The sequence below is a fragment of the Scyliorhinus canicula genome, chromosome 12, assembly GCF_902713615.1.
Source record: "Scyliorhinus canicula chromosome 12, sScyCan1.1, whole genome shotgun sequence".
Classification (NCBI taxonomy): Eukaryota; Metazoa; Chordata; class Chondrichthyes; order Carcharhiniformes; family Scyliorhinidae; genus Scyliorhinus; species Scyliorhinus canicula.
Window position 1 is genome coordinate 107,250,835 of NC_052157.1, and position 22,710 is coordinate 107,273,544.

Below are 22,710 nucleotides of genomic sequence, written 5' to 3' on the forward strand. Positions count from 1 at the left end.
TTTTATTTATTTATTTAATTTAATATAAAGTACCCAATTCTTTTTGTTTCCAATTAAGAGGCAATTTAGTGTGGCCAATCCACCTACCCTGCACATCTTTGGGTTGTGGGTGTGAGGCCCACGCAGACACGGGGAGAATGTGCAAACTCCGCACGGACAGTGACCTGGGGCCAGGTTCGAACCCAGGTCCTCGGCGCTGTGAGACAGCAGTACTAACCACTGCGCCACCGTGCTGCCCTGCTGTCCATATCCTAATCCTTGTGCTACAAATTGCAATTTTATGGGACCCCAGAATATGTCTGTGAATAAGAGCGGCTGGATTAAAGGTCTCCATCTTGGCTCTCGATTAGGGAGGAGATTGAGGAACAAAAACTAGGTCAGGATGAGGGGGTGGGGGTGGGGTGAGAGGGGAGGGGGGTGCAGAGAGAAGAGAATCAATACTTTCCGATCTGAACATTTGCTTACCAACCTTTCACCTTTCTAGGCGGTAGTATGGTTGACTAAACTGTTTGTATTCATTGTGTACATTCATACAATAGACAAGTTACCAGAGGGCAGCTGGTAGGAATGGCTTAGTACCCGGCATGAATCACTGGTTATGGTATTACAAATTGGCATTTATATACTCCCTTTAATGTAGTAAACCTTTCCCAATGCGCTTCGAGCAACACAAAATGATGTCCGGGTGAGTGACTAAAAGCTTGGTCAAAGTGTTAGGTTTGAAGGAACCCTTGGAATGAGAAAAAGTAAAAAGCTATTGAGGTTTAGGAACAAATTCCAAAGCATATGGCCTAGGCAAGTGTAGGCACAGTCGCAAATGGTCGAGCGAGGAAAGCAGGGATGTCTAAGGTCCTGGAATTGGAGCAGCACAGAGATTTGGGAGGATTAAGTTTGGAGGGGGTTGAAGAGTTGGAGAAGGGCAAACCCAAGGAGCCATAATGGATGAGAATTTCAAATCCTAGGTGTTGGTAAGCAAGTGGAGTTATAATGGATAAATTGGGCTCGGTGCGAGTTGTTTAAAAGGTTTACTAGACTGATACTTGGAATGGACAGTTGTCTTGTGAGGACAAGTTGGACGGGCAAGGCTAGTATCTGCTGGGGTTTAGAAGAGTAAGGGATGACTTGATTGAAACCTATAAGATTCTGAGGGATCTCGACAGGGTGGACGTGGAGAGGATGTATTCTCTTGTGGGAGAATCAAGAACTAGGAGTCATTGGGTGCGATTCTCTGCCCCCCACGCCATGAATTGCCGCTCGCCGTTTTTTATGGCGAGCGGCGATTCTCCGAGGCCGATGGGCCGAGCGGCCGGGCCTTCACGCCCGTTTCAACACGGCAGCAAACACACCTGCTCGCTGCCGTCGTGAAACGGGCGCCAGATGGGGCATCTGGGGGCCCGATTGGCACGGCAGTACCACAGCCGTGCCAAGGGGGGCATAGGCCCGCGATCGGAGCCCACCGATCGCAGGCCGTGCGTCCGTAACGGATGCACTCTTTTCGCTCCGCCGCCCCGCAAGATCAAGCCGCCATGTCTTGCGGGGCGGCTGAGGGAAAAGACGCCAACTGCGCATGCGCGGGTTGGAGTTGTCCAACCTGTGCATGCGCAGCCGACATCATCGGCCGCGTCAGCCAGCGTGACGCTTGACGTGCGGCCTTGACGACCATCGTCAAGGCCGCGCCGCTGTGACGCACGGGGCAGCGCTCCTAGCCACGCCCGGGGGGGACAATCGGCCCCGGAAGTGGGTGTGAAGGCTGCCATGGGTCATGGCCTGTCCCACGGCAGCCTTTACGATTCTCCGCATTTGCGGAGAATCTCACCCATTGTTTAAAAACCAGGGGTTGCCATTTAAGACAGAGTTGAGAAGATTTTTTTTTACTCATTGGATCATGTGTCTTTGGAACTCTCTTCCTCAAAAGGCAGTGAAAATGGGGTCTGACAATTATTTAAGGCAGAGCTAGATAAAGCAGGGCAGCACGGTAGCACAGGTGGATAGCACTGTGGCTTCACAGCGCCAGGGTCCCGGGTTCGATTCCCCGCTGGATCACTGTCTGTGCAGAGTCTGCACGTTCTCCCCGTGTCTGCGTGGGTTTCCTCCGGGTGCTCCGGTTTCCTCCCACAGTCCAAAGACGTGCAGGTTAGGTGGATTGACAATGATAATTTACCCTCAGTGACCAAAAAGGTTAGGAGGGGTTATTGGATTATGGGGATAGGATGAAAGTGAGGGCTTAAGTGGGTCGGTGCAGACTCAATGGGCCGAATGGTCTCCTTCTGCACTGTATGTTCTATGTCTATGTTTGGATAGATTCTTGATAAGCAAGGAAGTGAAAGGTTACCGGAGGTGGGCAGGAATGTGGACTTGAAGCATAATCAGATCAGCCATGATCTTACTGAAAGGCAGAGCAGGCTTAAGGAGCCATGTGGTCTACTCCTGACCCTAACGCGTATGTTCATATGTATGTATGTAGTACAAAGACAGCAGGGTTTTGGATGACCTGTTGAAAGCCTATCTCAAATCTCTTGTTTGAATTAAAATATCAAGTCCTAAATAGAATGGCAATCAGTTAAGGATAAATTAAAGATGTGAGACAATTGAAAGATTGTACTGTAAAACTTTGCAAATGGAAGACTTAGCTCAAAGTCTCCTTCCTTTATTCAATGGTGGTTATAATTTGTATTCTTATTTGCAACCAAGTACATTGCATAGGCCAACCAAGGGTTAACTTGTTGAGTGTGTCAGAGACATTGTGTGCCATTGGCAGAAGAGACTTCCTCTGTTTTAAGAATAGAATGCAGATCAATTCCTTGCACACACATTGGACCTTGCTATCAGATCACCAACCCGTATTTTGTCCACAATTGATTCCAACTCATTCTTTGAGAACTGGCATTTTGATATCAAAATTTGCAGAAAAAACTGCAGCGTGCGCTAGTTTATTGATACAATCTATAATTTATTTCTAACTTGAAGAGTGTGCAGATTATAGCCCCTCCCCGACACAGATGACAGCCCAAAAACAAATGTGAAGTTGGCGCTAAATCAGATTTTCATCTTATAATTAAGGAGGCAGCATTAATTCAACTTGGATCAGGCCCAGCTCCACCCTGGTGGTCCTTTTCTTACACAGACTGGCTGTCAGTTAAGGCTACTCACAACCTGGCAAACCAATAAATTGGTATGTCCATCTGCACATCCCAAAGAATAGCAAGGATCTCTTTGAGTAATACAGGCTGCTGTCAATTTGGTACAAGTTGCAAAAATGAAAGCTGGCTTGTTGACCTGGGAGGCCTTGTATGGTGCAGCCATTCAATGACTCCAGTTCCCATTACCCACATCCTTGAGCTTAAACTACCCACATTACCTGCATCTAGAGTACAAGGGGTTTTAAAAAAACATTCAATGATTGATTCTGTAACTTAAATGCAAAGAAAGATCGCAGGTTGTTTCTTGCAGTTTAACAAAAATAGCATCTGCTCAGACAATACACAGATGTGGAGGCATTGCAAGAGCTTTGGTGCAAAGAATAAAGTCTGTGGTTTAACCTAAGTTAAAGCTGGTCAGTGGACCCCTGACTTAATACAAACAGCTACACAACCGCAGTTACTGTATCTAAAGCCCCCTTTAGGACATCTGGAGGATCAGATCAGGCACTCTTGGCTGAGGGTCATTGGTGAATACTGATGTGTCAATCAATAAAATGGAGATGGAGTAAATATTCACGCCAGCTGCACATGATACTGGCAAATATATCTGAATTATGCTCTGTTTGTACCTTTGAGATGCCAATAGTTTTATCATCAAGGATTTGAGGCACTTGTGAAGCTGGTACTCACCTGACATTGCTTATTCTCCATATGTATATGATACGAGTTCTTTGAGCAGTTGATTAAATTTCAGGCACTGAAATGCCTTTCATAGTGCCTTACTCCAAATTGCATAAATTTGTTTCAGATTGTTTTGTGTCTCTCATTTTTCCCTCCCATTTGAAGGTTTGCTGAAGATTACTCAAGTCGATGGTGGTTACCTGGGTAACCACTGCACTGCATTGGACTGACGCTGTCCCACCTTGAACCGGGTGTTGTGAGGCCGTTCAAGAAGAGCGTCCCATCTCTGTACGGCCAACATTTCTCTCTCTCTCTCTCTCCCCCTCTCTCTCCCCCTATTGAATCACATTGGTAGTAGTTCAATACAGCACAGGTCTCTCTGGTGATGGAGCTTGTTTATCTAATCTGCTGTGCTAAATGTATGGATTGCACTCATAATTCAGCTGATGTCGTGGTATTTGATTCCAATACTGCTCGCTATTTTCTGCTTCTGTTTCTGTCCATTTTGCCCACAGTTTCCCACAATCTTTTCCATTTCTTCCAAATCAAGTGTATTGCTTGGATAAACTATAAACAAGCATGGTAAAGCATTGGGTTCGTTTGGCAAAATGCTGACCCTAGTCCATTCAAACAAATTCTTCAAATTGCCACTGGAGACTTACTTGGTAGTGAAAAGCAAGAGGTGAGCACACCAACCTCTCATCTCTAAACATTAAATGCAGCCCAGTGACAGTCTCGGTTTATTGGCTATAAGTGCTGTGTGTAAATGAGGTTGGGGGTATCAGCCCGGTTCTCACAGCACAAAATCAGCAACCTTGCCTGAAAGAGCACAAGAGCAATGCTGAGTAGGGCCCATTCCTCAGGCAATTTATTCACAGTCATAGCTATTTAGCACAGAGAGAGGCCTTTCGGTCCAACGTGTCTGCACTGACCATCAAGCCCCTATCTATTCTAATCCCATTTTTCAGCACTTGGTCCATAGCCTTGTATGCCATGGAGCTTCAAGTGCTCATCTAAATGCTTCCTCAATGTTGGGAGGGTTCCCCCCCCCCAGGTCCCCTCTACCACCCTTTCACGCAGTGAGTTCGAGGTTCTGAACATTCTCTGCGGGGAAAATGATTTTCATCAAATCCCTTGTAAATCTACTGCCCCTTACCTTAAATCTATGCCCCCTAGTTATTGACCTCTCTACTAAGGAGAAAAGTTTCTTCCTACCTATTCTATCTATGTCCCTCATAACTTTGTATGTCTCAAACAGGTCCCACCTCAACCTTCTCTGCTCTAAGGAGAACAACCCAAGCCTAACCAGCCTCGCTTCAGAGCTGAAACGCTCCAGCAACAGCAACATCCTGAGTGAACTTCCTCTGCACCCTTTCTAGTACAATCACTTCCTTCCTATAGTGTGGCAGCCGGAACTGTGCACAGTACTCTAGCTGTGGCCTAACAAACATTTTATACAGCTTGATCATAACCTCTTTGCTCTTGTATTCTGTGCCGCAGCTAATAGAGGCAGGTATCCCACATGCCTTCTTGGCCACTTTATCTACTTGTCCTGCTGCCTTCAAGGATATTTGGACAAGCACCCCAAGGTCCTTCTGGTCCTCTGTACTTCCTAGCATCCTACCATACATTATGTATGCCCTTGAATTATTACTCCTCCCCAAGTGTTGGGCAAGAGTAAAGAGAATTCCGCTGTATAATTAACGGTGCTCTAAGTAATCCAGAATTGTTTGATCCTTGTCACCAGAATGGGATATTCTACTCTCCCCCCCCCCCCCCCCCCCCCCCCCCGCCTCAGTCAGCAGAGCATATAATTATGCAAGGTATTGAACAGGCATCCAACTCAAACTCACCCATTTCCACCCCATGTTTCAGCTTAAAATGAGGTAATTGTCTCTTATCTTCATGAACTTAAAAAGTTTAATTACTCCAATGTGAAAAAAAATCAGGACTAGTGATTTGTTAACAATCACATAACCAAGCTTCAAGTTAGTTGACCCAGCAGCTGCTAACATAGGCAGAGGAGAGCAATACTATACTCCACTGGGATATTTATTTGATTTGTCCATATTTGTGGAATGTAGGTATTTCATGTATTGTAAAAATTAAGGGCAGTATGTGGAACAAACCCCATCCCACATGGACATCATCTGAGTCTGGTGCAGATCTGGCATTGTGTAAAAAAATGAATTATTGCTTCTTTGCTAACAGCAACCTACAGCGAACAAAACAGCCAACTAACAGATTGTGGTCTTGCACTTTGGGACTGCAAGTTGAAGAAGGGCTGCTCACTGGTGAAATATGTAATCAGATTCTTTAGAACCCAAAATTGAAGACATAACTGACGAAAATAATCCTGCTGAATTTTACTGACCATGTCCTCCCCACACTTGTTGTTTCAAGCAAGAGGGTATTTTCTCTGTCTCATATGAAGTACTCCATTACTATCTTGTACTTCTAGCAATCTGGCCTACTGACCAGCAGGAAGTTAAAGGATCAACAAATGCTGCAAACCCAGCTCATATTTAGTAGCAGCCCACCTGATATATAATTTTAAAGATGCCTTGCTGTACTATACTGCCAGTGTCAGAATGTTAGCAAAGCTTCTGTTTGAACTGTAGACTAAAATTAATAATACAACTGCTGTGAGCAGGGCTTCTAAGCTGCAGGTCTGTACATCATGGTTTAGTTGCTGTTCCCATTGCAGAAGGTATACTGGGATATCCCAGTCAGGTTTGTCCTTCCAATGTGACAGACAGACATCCCTGTTAACTTGGTAAGTCACTGGAATTGTCCACCATTCCCAATGAGCAGACCTTAATTTTCTTGTCTAATCTAACATGTCTACTAACCAACATTCTATTCTATTCACCTCTTACAGAGCTGGGGTTCATGACCTTTCAGAAGGACATAACAGGCTCACAACTAATCATTTTCTTGGCTTGGCAGTTGAAGCAATGACAAACCTAACCTACGTTTTGTTCAATACTAAGAAATAGCTTTTAATGAGCTCCTCTCTCACAGTTGTACAATGTTTCAGTGTTCTCCATACAGGGTTAAAACAGAACTCATTCCTCAATTGCTTACAGATAGATGTCAATATTTTTGATTGGATGTAATTACCTGGGTGCTGTATAAATGTTAATCTTCTTCTTGCCTTTGTGAATTTGCGATGAGTTTTCACAAAACACCTATTTCCCTTTCAAGAAGTGGGTTGCTGGTTCTGAAAGGTGGGTTGAGGAATGGCAAGTTACCATGGCAAAACACGTTGTGGAGAACACTGGTTCTAATCTGATGTACGCTGCAGTTTATTCTTGTCTCACTATATTTATGTAAATCTATTTCTGATAATTTGTTGATTCTGCCTGGTTTGTAAAACCATCCAGCGTAAGGTTTTGTGAAACTGATAATCGGCCTTATGAAATAATTTTTCAGATTCAATTCCTTCGCGTTAAAGGAATTCTTAAACCAATCGTGATTTTAGTCACACTATCTGTGCAAACGTTATTATCCTCACTAATGATGCATTTAGAATCAATTCAATTATTTAATGTTGTTTTACATAAAACATGTGTAAGTTTTTGGGAGACGTTTTAACTGCGCTCCCATTACACACTAGAGTTTAAACCATGTTTCAAAATACAATCCAGTCTTTTGGTGAGTCTGACATGAGCTAGCTAATAGTTTGAAAACAGGGTCTGCCCCCGCCCCATCTAAAACTGATCAAAGATTTAAATATGAAAATATTCTTTATATAAGGCCCCCTTCACTGATTTTAGACATTGCACTAAGAACAATCTTTTTTCTAGGTTTCTCCCGCTCTCTCTGGTAAGTGATGGCTTACACTGGGCATTGATTCCATAGATACCAACAGGACTCTGTGTCGGACAGTTGAAGTCTGAAATAAAAACAAAATGCTGGAACCACACAGCAAGTCTGGCAGCTGTGTGTCAAGGTCGATGACCTTTCGACAGGATAGGAAAAAAAATTAGAAATGTTATAAGTTTTAATTAGGTCAAATGGGGGAAAGAGAACAAAAGGGAAAGTCTGTGATAGGGCAGAAGGCAGGAGAAGTTAAATGACAAAAGAGTAGCTGAAGCAGAGCTTTTAGGGAATGGCAATGCGACAAGTGAAGAAACACAAGGGGCGGGATTCTCCGTTCCGCCGGACACATTTTCTGGTGCAGTGCGCCCCCGCCTGCAGCGGGATTCTCCATCCCGGCAGCCGACCAATGGGGTTTCCCATTGTGGGCAGCCCCACGCTGTCGGGAAATCCGTGGGCTAAGTGCACTGCTGGCGAAACGGAGGATCCTGCCGATGGAGAATCCAACCGAACATCTGTCGAAATGAAATAGTGAAACAGCAATTGTCACAAAACAAAAACAAGAGAAAAGCAAGATTAAGACGAAAAATTAAATTCCATTTTGAACTCGCAGTAGCACAGTGGTTAGCACTGTTGCTTCACATGCCAGGGTTCCAGGTTTGATTCCTGGCTTGGGTTACTGTACGGAGTCTGCACGCTCTCCCCGCGTCTGCGTAGGTTTCCTCCGGGTGCTCCGGTTTCCTCCCACAAGTCCCGAAAGACGTGCTGTTACGTAATTTGGACATTCTGAATTCTCCCTCAGTGTACCCGATCAGGCACCTGAATGTGGCAACGAGGGGCTTTTCATAATGTCCAATTCACCTCACAAGCACATGTTTCAGGACTTGTGGGAGGAACCTGGAGCACCCAGAGAAAACCCATACAGACCCGGGGAGAATGTGCAATCTTCCGCATAGACAGTGACCCAAGCCGGGAAGCAAACTCTGGTCCCTGGCACTGTGAAGCATAGTGCTAACCACTGTGCTGCCGTGCCGCCCATTTCAGCCCCAGGACTTCACTGCAGGAATTTCTCAAGGCAGTGCACAAGACCCAACATCTCAGCTGCTTCATCAATTATTTTCCATCCACCAAAGAAGTAGGGTTTTTTAATTATTGCATAACGCATCAGAAAATGTATCTGCCCATGCCTGCATGCAGCCAGACCTGGGCAACATTCAGTCTTGGACTGATGAGTGACAAGCAACAGTCGTGCCACAGAAGTGCTAAGCAATGACCATCTCCCATCAGGTACAGTCTCAATCACCTCACCTTGATAGCCAGTGGCATTACCATCAACATCCTGAAGGGGGGTACGATTTACCAGAGACGCAACAGGACTTGTAATATACTGTGGAGATAAGAGGAGGTTAAAGACTGAATATTCTGTGGCTGAATCACATTTTAATTTCCCCAAATCGTTCCTGCATCCACAATCTCTGTAGATGTACTTACACCACATTGACTGCAGTAGTTCAAGAAGGCAGCTCACCACCACCCTCACGCACAATTGGGAGTGGGCAATAATACTAGCCTAGCCAGTGAAACCCACATCCCACAAAAGAATTAAAAAGTGTAAGGGCTGCACAGTTGCGTAGTGGTTAGCACTGCTGCCTCACGGTGCCGAGGTCCCAGGTTCGATCCCGGCTCTGGGTCACTGTCTGTGTGGAGTTTGCACATTCTTCCCGTGTTTGCTTGGATTTTGCCCCCACAACCCAAAGATGTGCAGGGTAGGTGGATTGGCCACGCTAAACTGCCCCTTAATTGGAAAAAAATGAATAGGGTGCTCTAAATTTATAAAAACAAAAGAATAAAAAAGTGTAATGGAATATTCTTTCCTTACCTGGAAGAGTGCAGTTCTAACAATACTCGAAGCTTGACACCATCCATGACAAAGCAGCCTGGTTGGATTGGCCACCACTTAAACATTCACTCCCACCTCCCTGACACACAGTGGCAGCAGTGTGCACTATCTCCAAGATGCAATGCAGCAAATCGCCAGTGCTCCTTTGACAGCACCTTCCAATCACACAGTCTCTATTGCCGAGAGTGGACAGGCAAGAGGTGAACGGGAAAACCAAGTTCCCCTCCAAGCCACAGTCCATCCTGACTTGGAAATAACCGCTGTTCCTTCATAATCGCTGGGTCAAAATTCGTAAACTCACTTCCCTATTTAACACTGTGGGAAGTTTTATCTATACACTGCAGTGGCTCACCTCCATATTCTCATTACGGATAGACAATAAATGCCAGTAATGTTCACATCCTATGACAAATCAAAACAAAAAATACTACTTTTTCCGTCATACCACTAGAATTCTGAGTTAGATACTTGATATTGTCACCTGGATTTCAGCCTTGTGGATAGCTCTGTGGGGAGCAGTAGTGGAAAGGCACTTATTTCATGGATTCAGCCTCCTTAAAACTACTAAAGCGTAAAATAACCCGCTTGTGTGTGGTTAAAAAAATATAATGACTTTTGAAATGAAGGCATGTGGCTCATTATAATATTCAAATAATTAACTCACTTCCTTGAGCAGGTTGGTCACCCATATCTCAAACTGTCACCTTAAAGAAAACTGCATAAATAAACCACTAAAAGCTTGATAAGATCTGTTGTTTCTGAGAGCTAGATTTTGGCAGATGTGCCTAACCTTAGATTGTTCTTAATGTGTGAAGCCCTATGTTTAATATTATGACCTTTCATTAATAGGGATACTAACTTTACAGGAACATGTGCTCGTAAATTGGATGCTAACACCATGTGTCATCTTTAAAAGCATCTTTTAAAAAAATAATTGAACATGGTTGGATGGTCACCATAGTTTACTTTGGCAGAACAAGTCTGTCTAGTCCCCACACAAATAGATTGTAACTGAGAAGTGTATTTCTAGTTACAGTGCCAACCCTGTTCTACCCTTTACCAAGGGCCAAAACTTGTAAAAAATGAATCAACTCAATATGCCGCATCAAGGATTCATCTCATACCAAAACATTTTTGAAACATTTGCAAAATAAGATCAAGTTAGGACTGTTCAAATGTTAGGAAACCTTCCTGATAGATTCCTGAATGTTCCAGTGTGGTCCTGCCCCCTTTTCCAACCTTCGCCCCTCTTCCCTACCTCCCTCCCTAATCCTAATTTTCTTTGGGGGAAATGAGTCACTTTTTCCAAGATAACATTGTTGCCTTTTATGGTGACTGTGAGCTCGTTGGGATTTATTGTCTCCCAGCTGCTACTAGTTTGTCTACAAAAGAATTGTCACATGGAAATATAGAGCAATGAAAGACTTTTTTGTTTAGCCTCTTCAAAGAGGGTTTCACTGTTCTTGCCTTAACTGCCATGCTAGAATGCAGTTGCATCACTATAATAATATTGTGCGTTTATACACCATTTTTGAACATAGAAGAAAGGCCGAAGGCGTGAGGAGTAAGGAAAGGCAGATCACAAGTCTTGTTATATTAAATCAGACAGCACAACAGGAGGCACTCAGCTCATTTGGGTCTCTTTTGATTAGTCCTCCTGGCCCGCTCTTTCCCGATGGCGCTGCAATTATTTCCTTTTCAAGTTCTCTATATATCCAAATCCCCTCTAAAAGCTGCTGTTTGCTCTCCCCCCCCCCCCCCCCCCCCCCCCCCCCCCCCCCCCCCCCCCCCCCACCCTTCAGACAGGGAATATTCTATATTATTACAGATCCCTGCCGTAAAAAGTCTCATTGTTCTATTTCTATTGCCACTGGATTCCAGCTCTGATGGGAAGTTGGGGAGGGAGGCCAGGTTATTAAAATAATCAGACTTGCTCAAAAGACTGGATGGCCAGAGTGGAACTGGTAACAAAAAATGTTTGTATTCGTTTGCACCCAGGTGAATTTGATCATAATACATCCTTTCTTTGTATTTCTATTAACCTTCCTGAATAGTGTCCTCCCAACTCAGTCAAATGGGGCAAATTTCCCTGGAGCTGCATCTGTGACTATTTCGGCCTGAATACAAGGAGAATGAGGGGAGAGCATATTTCCTCTCCGCCCAGCTTTCCTCCAGAAATGATACAAAAAAAAACAAGTGCCTAGAAACAAAATGAGGAAGTGGGCCTTGATTTCAAAAGGCAATAATTAAAATAATCTGTGCAATGTTTTCATTGTTGATTTAATAATAAAAGTGAAAAATTGTAGATGTCTTTTAAAAAAAACACTCAGGAAAATCTGCCCCATGTTGGTGAGGCACTAGAGACTGAACGCTTTTTTTTCTTCTCGCCATTGTTTACTGTGTAGTTATTATCTAATCCAGATTTATTCCTTGTCTCCCTCCCCTTCTCTCCTCCTGTTTGTTTTCGCTGGATCCTGCTCATTCAGTGCACGCAAGCGGCCCATCCCGTACTACAGACCGAGCCCATCTTCGCCCAGCTCCCTCAGTTACTCTTCCTACAGCAGCCGGAGCCGGAGTCGCAGCTACGACAGCTACAGCTCGTACAGCCGGAGTGGGACTCGCAGCCCGAGCAGGAGCGGGACTCGCAGCCGCACCGCCAGCTACGACAGCCGGAGCAGCTCGGAAAGCATTGGCTTTTAGACAGACTATTTAGGGGGTGGGGGGAACAGACACAAAATAAAACCGATAAGTCACAATATAAACATCAACTACTGACATCTCCAAAGCAGATGTGAAACTGCGAGTATCGGCAGTGCCAATAGGCCACTGGAACACGATTTGTATTATAACAAGTATATATTTATATCAGGATAGCCTTGTAGGTCCTGACATTCGTAAGTTCTTTGGACCAAGGCTTACTCATCATTCAGCACTGATATATGGGCGGACAAAACGGATTTTGCAGTCTGCACACTGCCTCCATGCTTGTGTTTCTCCATTCAACATCATTCAGGAGTTTAAAACTTTGCCTGGTGCTGGGATTCAAATGGAAAACTTTACCCCCCCCGCCCCCCCTTACATCGATTATAAACCTCTGCAAAATAATTCTTCCATGATGTCAACTGAACCAAAAGTCAGCAACTTCTTCCAAACAGAAGACATGCAGCTATTTAAGTTTTTTTTTCCTGGCTGACTGGAATTTACATTGATCAAATCTTCAGGAGTTTCTGCCCTGATAACTTATCAAAGAGCCTCTTGGACAAAAACAAAACCCAGAAGGGGTGGATGCCGGCAGGCATGGAATCGTACTGTACTTGATCTCATTCAGCAAGGCCCAGCCACAAACTGCACTCCCTTCCTCAGATTCATCCTACTGACCTTGTAATATTGTGAGGCAAATGGTTTTAAGTCACTGCTGTGGTTGCAAAAATGGAAAACTATGCACTGTAAATATAGTACAATTAGCACATGGTGGGTGGGTGGGGAGGGGGCATTGTGGTTCCAAGAGTTCAAAGGGGAATTATTGTATAACACATGCTGTACTAAAGCAACAAATTATGTAGAGTTGTATCCATGCCTCTAGTTGCTTTCTGCTAGATGCTAGTTGAGGCCTGTTCAAACAGCAATGTTGAGACTGTCTCATAAATATACAAGCTGTTTACGTGTTGTGCACACAAAACAACCATCCTCCATTGAATGACTTTCTCATTCTCTCTCCTCACCCTTTTTAATACTTTGCTTTAACTGAGTGTGTGTTGCCACAGCCACCGAGCATTGTTTTGTTACAGCCGTGATACATATTTTGTTTAAACAGATCTGGTTAGGTTTAGGCCAATTCAAGTAAAGCTTTTCCCAGTGATTGAGTCAGCACCCTGGAAACCTACCACTGTGCCCACACCCAGTCTGCTAAGACTGTTCAGCACCTTGCATATAGTTGGCTTGGAAGGTGTACACCACCTTTGGGTCACTGACCTGAAGTTGGTTTCTCCGTTGGAAGACACCAAAGAACTGTATAGTGACTTTGTCAAACCATTTGGAGAGATTGAAGAGCAATAGGACAGAGCCAGACGTAGACAGGCAATTCCAAAGTTGCTTGAAGCCATGAGAAAGGGGCACAAGTTTCCAGAACAACATTAAGCATTTGGAAAAGTTCAAATTCAATTATTCAAGATGTAGGCTTAAATGTAGACGGCTCTTCTCCAGTTTGGGAGCTGGCAGCTTGGAACGGTAATTATGATCTTTGTTGTCTTTCCACACACAAGCCCATTTGACGGGATAGCCCAGTTCCCCTTTCTTTATCCAAGTTATTAAGGATTGCTTGGGGAGTGGCATGCAGACATTTATTTATAACCTCCGGGGAGGGTGTCCTATTTTATAATTTCCTGTCGATGTGACTTTTCAGATAGTCTCTTGCCAGTTGCTCCTGTTGCAGAAGAGCCATTCATTATTTGCAAACCTTACCATTTCTAACTAATTTCCAGTGCAAAGAATTGAACCCAAGTACAACCAGGAAACAAAATATTACAGAGTGAAAGGTGGATCAAGGATGCAGTCTCAGTATTGAATAGGCTCCAACAGTTGACAATCTACAGTGAATGCAAACTTTAAAAATTGAGAAGCAGGATCTAAGATCTGATATAGATCCATCTTTTATTGGGAGTTTTCCAATCAATGACACACGAATGAAGATCTCTTTTTTAGCAGATTACTTTAAACTGGGCCTAATTTTGTTGATCGGCCCCATTTTACTAATAACTGAGATGTTAACTCCTTTGGGAACAGGGCCCTAGACATCAAGACAATGGCCTAGAATGGCATTGCCTATGAACAGCCTATCCACATTTAACAATGAGCTTATGGATGTATTTTTCATCTGTGATTTTAACCTGGCTTACAACTACCTGGAACTCCTTTCATAAACCTCTCTACTTCTCTCTTCAACCTTTGAAAATCTTTCCGAAACCCATCCTTTCATTAAACATTAGGCCACCTCTCTTAACACCTCACTATGACAGAGCATCTGGTTTCCTTCATCAATTCCAATTATTTTTGTTTAGTTTTCCTCCCTCCCCAGTCTAAAGCATCTTCAGACATTTTCTAGGTTTTATGTGGAAAAAGTCTCGAGGAGCAACCTTTAGTTTCCAAACTCTAAATTTGGCAGATTTGACTTTAGTGAAGGAAAAAATAAATTACCTCAATTTGAAACTAGACCTGTCTAGTCAACCTCAGTAGAAAATGGCGGCAACCCACATGTGGGTTGGGGGTGCAGTTGCCCAGTTTGTGTGCCAACCTGCCAGAAGCTTTCAAAATCACGCAAAAATCCTATTTGCAATCTCAAGTGCAGTAACTGCCAGTAACATAAAAATGTTAGGTAACTTGTTTTTCAAAGTTCATTTTTTGGCCCGTCTCAAACTCGAATCTTGACACAACCATCATCACTTTCTGAATGGATGCATAGCCCAAATCTATGAAAGGTCAAAGCATATGAATAGAAGTGCAGCCATTGGCAGGCAATTTATACAGATGCACCTTTTGACCCTGTCTAAACATGCTAGTATTGTCAAGTTAGCATTAGAGCATGATAAGTGTGCTAATTAATAATCCTGGGTTACCCTTCATTACTCAAATTATATCAGGCTCAATTGAGATTATAATGAGGAGGGCTAGTTAGATTAACTAGTTTCTGTTGAATGCACCTTCCTGTGCACTTGGTAGTAATGCTGCTCATTTTGGCATGATCACCAATACCCAGACCATATCCCCCCCTGTTTGTGACTCAGTGTCAAGAGTAGCCTAGTGGGGGAGATGAACGGAGACAATGCTTCAAATGTCCTTGGCAATTCCGTACTATCTTGGTGAATCATTAGGTGATTGGGTGTGTGGTGCTACCTGAAAGCCCTGGGGCAGATGCTCACTCTTCATACATGCACATTTTAGACAGCCTTGGCCTAGTTACTCAACCCCTTTTTTCCAAAAATCCACAGCTGTTAAGAACATAGAACAGTACAGCACAGAACAGGCCCTCCGGCCCTCGATGTTGTGCCGAGCAATGATCACCCTACTCAAACCCACGTATCCACCCTATACCCGTAACCCAACAACCCCCCACACCCTTAACCTTACTTTTAAGGTCACTACGGGCAATTTAGCATGGCCAATCCACCTAACCCGCACATCTTTGGACTGTGGGAGGAAACCGGAACACCCGGAGGAAACCCACGCACACACGGGGAGGACGTGCAGACTCCGCACAGACAGTGACCCAGCCGGGAACCGAACCTGGGACCCTGGAGCTGTGAAGCATTTATGCTAACCACCATGCTACCGTGCTGCCCTAAACTTCTATAACTTTTGCTATGCAAAGTTTCTACGCCCATTTAAATGCAAATGTAGCACATGCACAACAGAGTTGGGGGAAACGGTTCCCATTCACAGAATTATCAAGAACCAGATTTAACGTTTTTGGTAAAAGTAGCAAAACTTTCACACAGCGAGAGGTTAGGTTCTGGAATGTGCCGCCTGAGAGTATGGTGGAGGCCAAGGCATTCAGGAGGGAATTCGATGGATATTTGAAAACAAGGTACAGGTGGAGAAGGGAGAATGGCACAAGGTGGAATGCTCATTCAGAGAACTGGTGCAGACTGAACGAGCCAAATGGCTTCCTTCTGCGCTGTAACAATTCTGTCATTCTGTGAACTGTAATGAGTCTGTATGTACAGTGTATGAATAAATCTGCCCTCATCTCGACAGTTTTTATTTCTCAACATGTACACAGATTCATGAGGTGCAGACCCTAGCATTTTGAATGCATTAATGGGTTCAATATTTATACTGAATCAGTTTGTCAGTTTTAAAAAATAGTCATTTTTGCCATGTGAGTGTCGCAAGATTAGCATTCACTTCCTAACCCCCTTGTTGCTCGGGGAAGGTGGTCGTGGGCCTTCTAGCACTACTGTAGCCTTTGTGGCAATTGTGTCCCCATAATGGTGTTAGATATGGAATTCCAGGATATTGACCCAGCAAAAGTGAAGTAATGTCAATATATATATGGGGCTGGTTTAGCACAGTGCTAAATCGCTGGCTTTGAAAGCAGACCAAGGCAGGCCAGCAGCACGGTTCAATTCCCGTACCGGCCTCCCCGAACAGGCGCCGGAATGTGGCGACTAGGGGCTTTTCACAGTAACTTCATTTGAAGCCTACTTGTGACAATAAGCGATTTTCATTTCATTTTCATATATCCAACGTGGGATTCTGTGTGACCAAGGACATTGTGACTTCTTATTTGGTTGCATATGAACATATAATAAAGGATGGAAAAGGACTAACTGGATCATGCAGACAGAATGCAGCCTTACATGTACATCAACATACCCAAATCTGTCTCAGTCTCTTCAGAAAAGATAATATTGAGAGCAACAAAAGAAAATTGGCCACGTGTAGAAGAATAAAAACTCTAGTGGTGTTATCATGGCAAATCATAGTTAAAAAGCTAGTGTTAAATAAAGTACATAATTTGCAGTGAAATCCCAATAGTATCATGCTAACGCTACAGCACTCAAACATAATCAAATTAGTCCCACTATAACCTGGTCTTTTCGAGCACAATGTTTATACCCACATCAATACCTCCTTAAGCCGATGAACAGCAGCTCAAAGCATTCTAATGGGAGGAGGGGATAGTGGAGAGGGGGGTTTTTGTTCTAATGTAATTGTTCCACTGCATGTTATAGCTTAATATCAAATACGCTGTGAATACAGGATTTTATTTCCCCCTAAATAGAAGATATAATAATCTAGGTGTTGAAGGATACGTTTACAAAAGGGATTTGGCAAAGTTGTCAGTGTATTGCACTCATCTCAAACACAGACCTGTTGTTCCCTGCTGTCGGGAGTGGGAAACATTGCTGTTTGATTTTCAGGATTCTCCTACATTTTCTATTTATTTGGTCACAATTAACTTTGGTCCATATGCACATCGGTAGTTACAATGCTTTTGTCAGCAAACCTATATATAAAATGTTTTTTTTTAAAAGAGGTGGCATTTATATGGTTCCTTCAGTCCTGTACAGCTTGGGTTTATTCTGTGTTCTGTTGACTTGTATTGTTCAAATGTATAAGTTCCAAGATGCTGCTTTTTTCTCCTGTACAGTATTAAATGTGTTTCTCTTAACTTGGTGATCATGAAGAACTCTGTGTGTCGTAGAAGAGCTGGGTTTCTGAGAGATCCGGCAGGTTCCACCCTCCTCCCCCCCCCCTTAAAGATCCTCAATATAAGCTAATTCCCATACTTTGTCTCCATAACACCATTAAACCATCTGACCAGAGCCGAACCAATCAGATCCAGTTTGAAACGCAGTAAAGAGTTTGAGAATAACAGTGGCCTGAACTGAAGCAGATGGAAACCAACAGTGTACCAGCCAGATCTTGGCTCTGGCGGCCATAAATATATTATTTCTCATGTCGACACACATTTACCTGCAGTACACTCGAAAATATGTCCTTTAGACTAGATCATTTTGACTTGAGAGTTATTTTAACTTAACACTGAAACTGAACAGAAGGATTAAGTTAAAATTACGAAAGGGAAAATGCTGGAAAATCTCAGCAGGTCTGGCAGCATCTGCAGGGAGAGAAAAGAGCTAACGTTTCGAGTCCGATGACTCTTTGTTAAGTTAAAATTATTCTCCTCCCCCTCCCTAATGACCTCAACTCCAAACCAAACCAATTGTCATGAAGGCATAGATCTACCCCTGGTAGATTTTGCATAAAGCCTGGACTGGAAACAAGTATGGATTTGTCCCAAGTCCATACTTTTACTCATGGACCTATACTTAATGTGTATTTTTTTTATTAATTCAAAGCATGTGGGTTTTGCTGGCAAGGCCAGCATTTATTGCCCATCCCCAATTGCCCTTGAAAACCAAACCTGTTCTGGGAAGTGCAGGGCAACATGCTGCATTCATTATAAAGCAAGCAACTCCAAAAAGGAATATTTCAAATCAATCATGAGCGATTTTCAACAAGAATGTTTTAGAGTTCTGCCGAGTTTAAAAGCTTTCATCCAATTACAGCAGGTTGAAGTGATCACTTATCTCATAATTCGGGACACCTTTTAAAAATAAACAAAATTATTGGTATAAAATTACATTTTGACAAACAAAGTATAACTATGTACGGTTTTTGAAGTCAATGGAAATAAAATGGGGAAAGAGGTCAAGGGGGCTGTCAAACATTTCACACATTGAATAACATCAAGCTCTACCAGATTGCCAACACTTCTATTGTGTGAATACATTTTAGATCGTGAAGGTTACAATGCAATATGCATTTGCACAGTGCTTGCACAGAAAGTCAAACACATTAACGAACCAATATCCCTTGAGCCCTCAAAAGGTTAATGGGTCTTTTATTGGCGGGAAGTTAGGTCTAAAAACGCTACGACACCCCCTGAAATGAAACATTTCAGCAGATTTACAACAGTAGTGTTGCAGAGAAGTATTTGATAGTATTGAACTTACAGACAAAAGCGATTCATCTGATCAAATGTTAAATATTTGGGTATAGTGTCTGTGTGTAGCAATAGGCAGGAATGCATCATAGTCAACACACATTTACTGTTTGCAAAAACTAATGTTTTCATTTTGAGCATATATTTTATTAGTTATTAGTTACCAACAATTCCTTCCACTTTTATGATAAATCGGAAAAATCACACCGTGTACTTTGTGCAGTGAATTGTATCACAAAAAACGTAAAGTAATTCATTTGGGGGTTTTGTTTCTTTACTGCCTGAGTTACGATGCTGATTATTCAATTTGCTCTTGCCCAGAAACCACTGATTAGTTTAACACTGTTTACCAGAGATTGTCAATTGATCAGTCTGTGAAACTAGAATTATTGGTGCTCTCAGCCCTTTCCTTGGTAATCATTTAATCCAAAATAACCTAAGCATCACCTGTTTTCACTAAGTGGTTGCTGCTTAGCTCTAACATAGTGTTTTCTTGTCAAAAGGCTGGTAAATCTAAAAGCAATAAAGAACAAAGGGTGACCTGCAGCTTTAACAAAAGGCACAACAGGACCTGCACTATTTAGCGCCAGTGTACACCTTTTCAGTCATTGCCACCCACACATGCTGCGGCAGGTATTTGTAAAACAAAACGCTGGTGTATCAGGGAACAATCAGTCTTCCTCGAACTTGATCAATTATGATTTTTTTTGTCTCCTGCAATGTTGAACAAGATAAGGAGTTAGAGCAAATACAATTCTGCAGCTGTTTGTAGAATGCATTTTGAGATTGTGTATTACTTAGTAATTAGTGTAACTAGTTAACATGAAATAAAGAGTATATGATGAAAATGTGATAATTCTTTGATATCTGCTGCAGAGGCAGAGATTTTGAAAAGCCCCAGATGTACTGATTTTTGTTTTTGCTCCAAAATTCCTTCCCTTCCTCCCCACTAGTGAGATCGCAATCCTGACTGCGCCCTCAGGTGAACCTAAAAGAACCCATGGCACTATTTCAAAGAAGAACAGGGGAGCTCACTTTGGTACTCTGCAGAATATTTATCACGTAACCAGCATAATTAAAAACAGAGTATCTGGTCATTATCACGGTTGCCGTTTGCGGGTCCTTCCTTTGCTAAATAGCAGTGGCTACACCTCTAAAGTATTTCATTGGCTACAAAACACTTCAAGACATCCAGGTGCGAAAGACAGGATATTAATGCAAGTCTTTCTTTAATGCACCATTGGTATTGGTTGTCCACAAGTGCCTTTTCACGAGCCACATTTCACAAATGAGCCCACAAGCCAATGCTGTCAGACCATTCCTTGAGCTGAGCCCATTCCTAACCACATCTGACAACCGATTTCCCATTGAAGAAGGGTAGGGTGTTCTCAATGAGACTGTGAGGAGGTGTACTGGTCAGTAAATCGTTGGCTTGTCAAAGACTTTTCCCCATCCAAATAAATGAGTGAATAAAATGTCGGAAAAATTAAGCACCACGAGACCGATTGAGGAGAACATTTTGTTTCCGTGATGCCACTTCGAAGCAAGGCTCTGCTGATTACATCAATTCCCTCGAGGTAGGAAGTGCCACAGGTAACTATCTTCATGGCCCACTTGATATTATTCAATGATCAATGTAGAAACCCACGCAGGTTAAAGCACTCCGGTGCTTCCTGCTATACTACAATAAGACCGTGGATGGCCTGATTCTGACCTTAACTTAACCTTCCTGCCTGCCCCCCATTGCCCTCGACTCCCTTATCTGTCTAACTCAGCCTCAAATATATTGAATGACCAGCTTCCACATCCCTCTGGGGATTTGAATTCCAAAGACTAATGCCCCTCTGAGAGAAGATATTCACCCTCATGTCTACCCTGAATGGGAGGCCCCTTATTTTTCAACATTTCCCCTAGTTCTAGATTCCCCTACAAGGGGAACCATCCTCTCAGCATCTACTCTATCGAACTGCCTCTGAATCTTACATGTTTCAATAAGATGACATCACATTCTTCTAAACTGCAATGAGCATTGGGCCCAACCTTCTCAACCTTTCCGCATAAGACAACCCCTTTGTCCTGTGAATCAGCCTAATGAACCTTCTCTGAACTAGTTCCAAGTACATCCCTTCTTAAGTAAACAGATCAAAACTGTATGCTATACCAAAGGTGGGGTCTCTCTAATGCCTACAGTATTTCTAGCATAACTTCCATACTCCAATTCCTTGCAATAAAAGCCAAACATTCCAATGGAGCCAAATTCTGTAGCATTTATATTTAAATTTGTGATTTATAAAAATTACAAATGGTGACATTATCAAATGAAGCAATTAATATACTTGATTGGCTTTAAGTAGCATTTGTAGAAGGTTTAAGGGCAGTAACGCTGCATTGTGAGGGATGCTCCGGTGCTATCGGAGGAGGAGGGAATTCATCCTGTGTCCGACTCGGGAAATGTCACCGAAAGCAGATTACCTGATCATTCAGTTGTCTGCTGTTTGTGGGTACTTGCTGTGTGAAAACTGGCAACTCTGTTAATCTCCAGAACAACGATGACTGCACTTCTTTTAGCAACGCATCGATTGTGGTGCAAGAGCTTCATTTTCAGTGAAGCAGGGAAAGAATGATCCATTATGAATGGAGGATTATTGAGTTGGCTGGCTAGCTCCCTACACCTGCTTCTGCATATTTGTGTCAGTTATGGCTCAGTTAGTCACATTCTTGTGTCCGGGTTGGATCATGGTTCAAGCCCCATTCCAGTTAGTTAAGAACAATAATCAAGGCCTGTTTCAGCACGATGCTGAGGGACTGCTGCTCTGCCAGAGGCCCCCAGCAGAAATTTCCGTTCCTGAGACCAAGTGTTGACGCTGGGGCAGGATTTGCGGAGTTCTATGACAGCAAACCTGGTTTGCACCTGGACCGATTTAGTGAGCCCAGAGGGGCTCACATCGGAGCCGCGTGGAACACAATCAATTCCAATGAGAAATAGTGCGAGATTCGCGATTGACCCTCAGGAAGCTGACAAGGTGCAGCCTCATATACACACTTCACTCCCCGTACACACCATTCCAGCCAACAAGATGGCACTGGTTGCACTGGAGCCTGCCCATCTTGTTGATGGGTTGGCTGGCGCCAGAGGGGACCTCTGGGGGTGGCTGGAGGGGGCACCCATACGACTCCCGGCACTAAGTTCACAGTGGGCAGTCAGCTGCTTGCCCAGCTGCATGGCTGCCAAGCAGGCTGTGGCAATGGTGTTCCGAGCTCGTCCTCCCCGATCCCACAGCCCACCTTCTGGCTTCCCACAGCTACTCCCCCCGGCTCTGGCAGAAGCCCCCCAGCCAGGGACACAACTGTCAGCAAACCATGGCAATGTTGGACACTTTCCGTACTCCCTCTCTCCCCTCAGCAGCCATGATTTTTGAAAGAATAAGTGAACCTTGCTGTCGGGAATTCGGCCTTTTGGAGGCACAGAATCGCCGATTCCCCAGAGAATACCGGGACAGGACTGCTAATGATATGCCAACGGCGTTTACTGCACGTGCAGAGTGCAAAGCTTTGATGTCGCTGTCGAGGCACCGGGGAATTGTGATTTGTTGTGAAACCGGTACCCGCCACGATTTCGGCCTCAAGACCGATTATCCGCCCAATCGCATTTCCTGATT

At 43.6% G+C, this 22,710-nt stretch overlaps 1 protein-coding gene across 14 annotated transcripts in view; it reads left to right on the forward strand.

Annotated features, from left to right (window-relative positions):
• LOC119974633 (serine/arginine repetitive matrix protein 3-like) overlaps positions 1 to 15,655 on the forward strand; it is a 753,111-nt gene extending 737,456 nt beyond the window's left edge. For 12 of the 14 annotated variants that reach the window (XM_038813686.1, XM_038813685.1, XM_038813690.1 and 9 more), the window contains one exon: positions 12,030 to 15,655. In XM_038813686.1, the coding sequence (XP_038669614.1) occupies positions 12,030 to 12,338 (309 nt within the window). In that variant the 3' untranslated portion in view covers positions 12,339 to 15,655. Of the gene's footprint in view, positions 1 to 3,986; positions 4,110 to 12,029 lie in introns of all 14 variants that reach the window. The other 2 variants (XM_038813694.1, XM_038813698.1) reach the window with 2 other exon arrangements.
• The last annotated feature ends 7,055 nt before the right edge of the window (positions 15,656 to 22,710 follow it).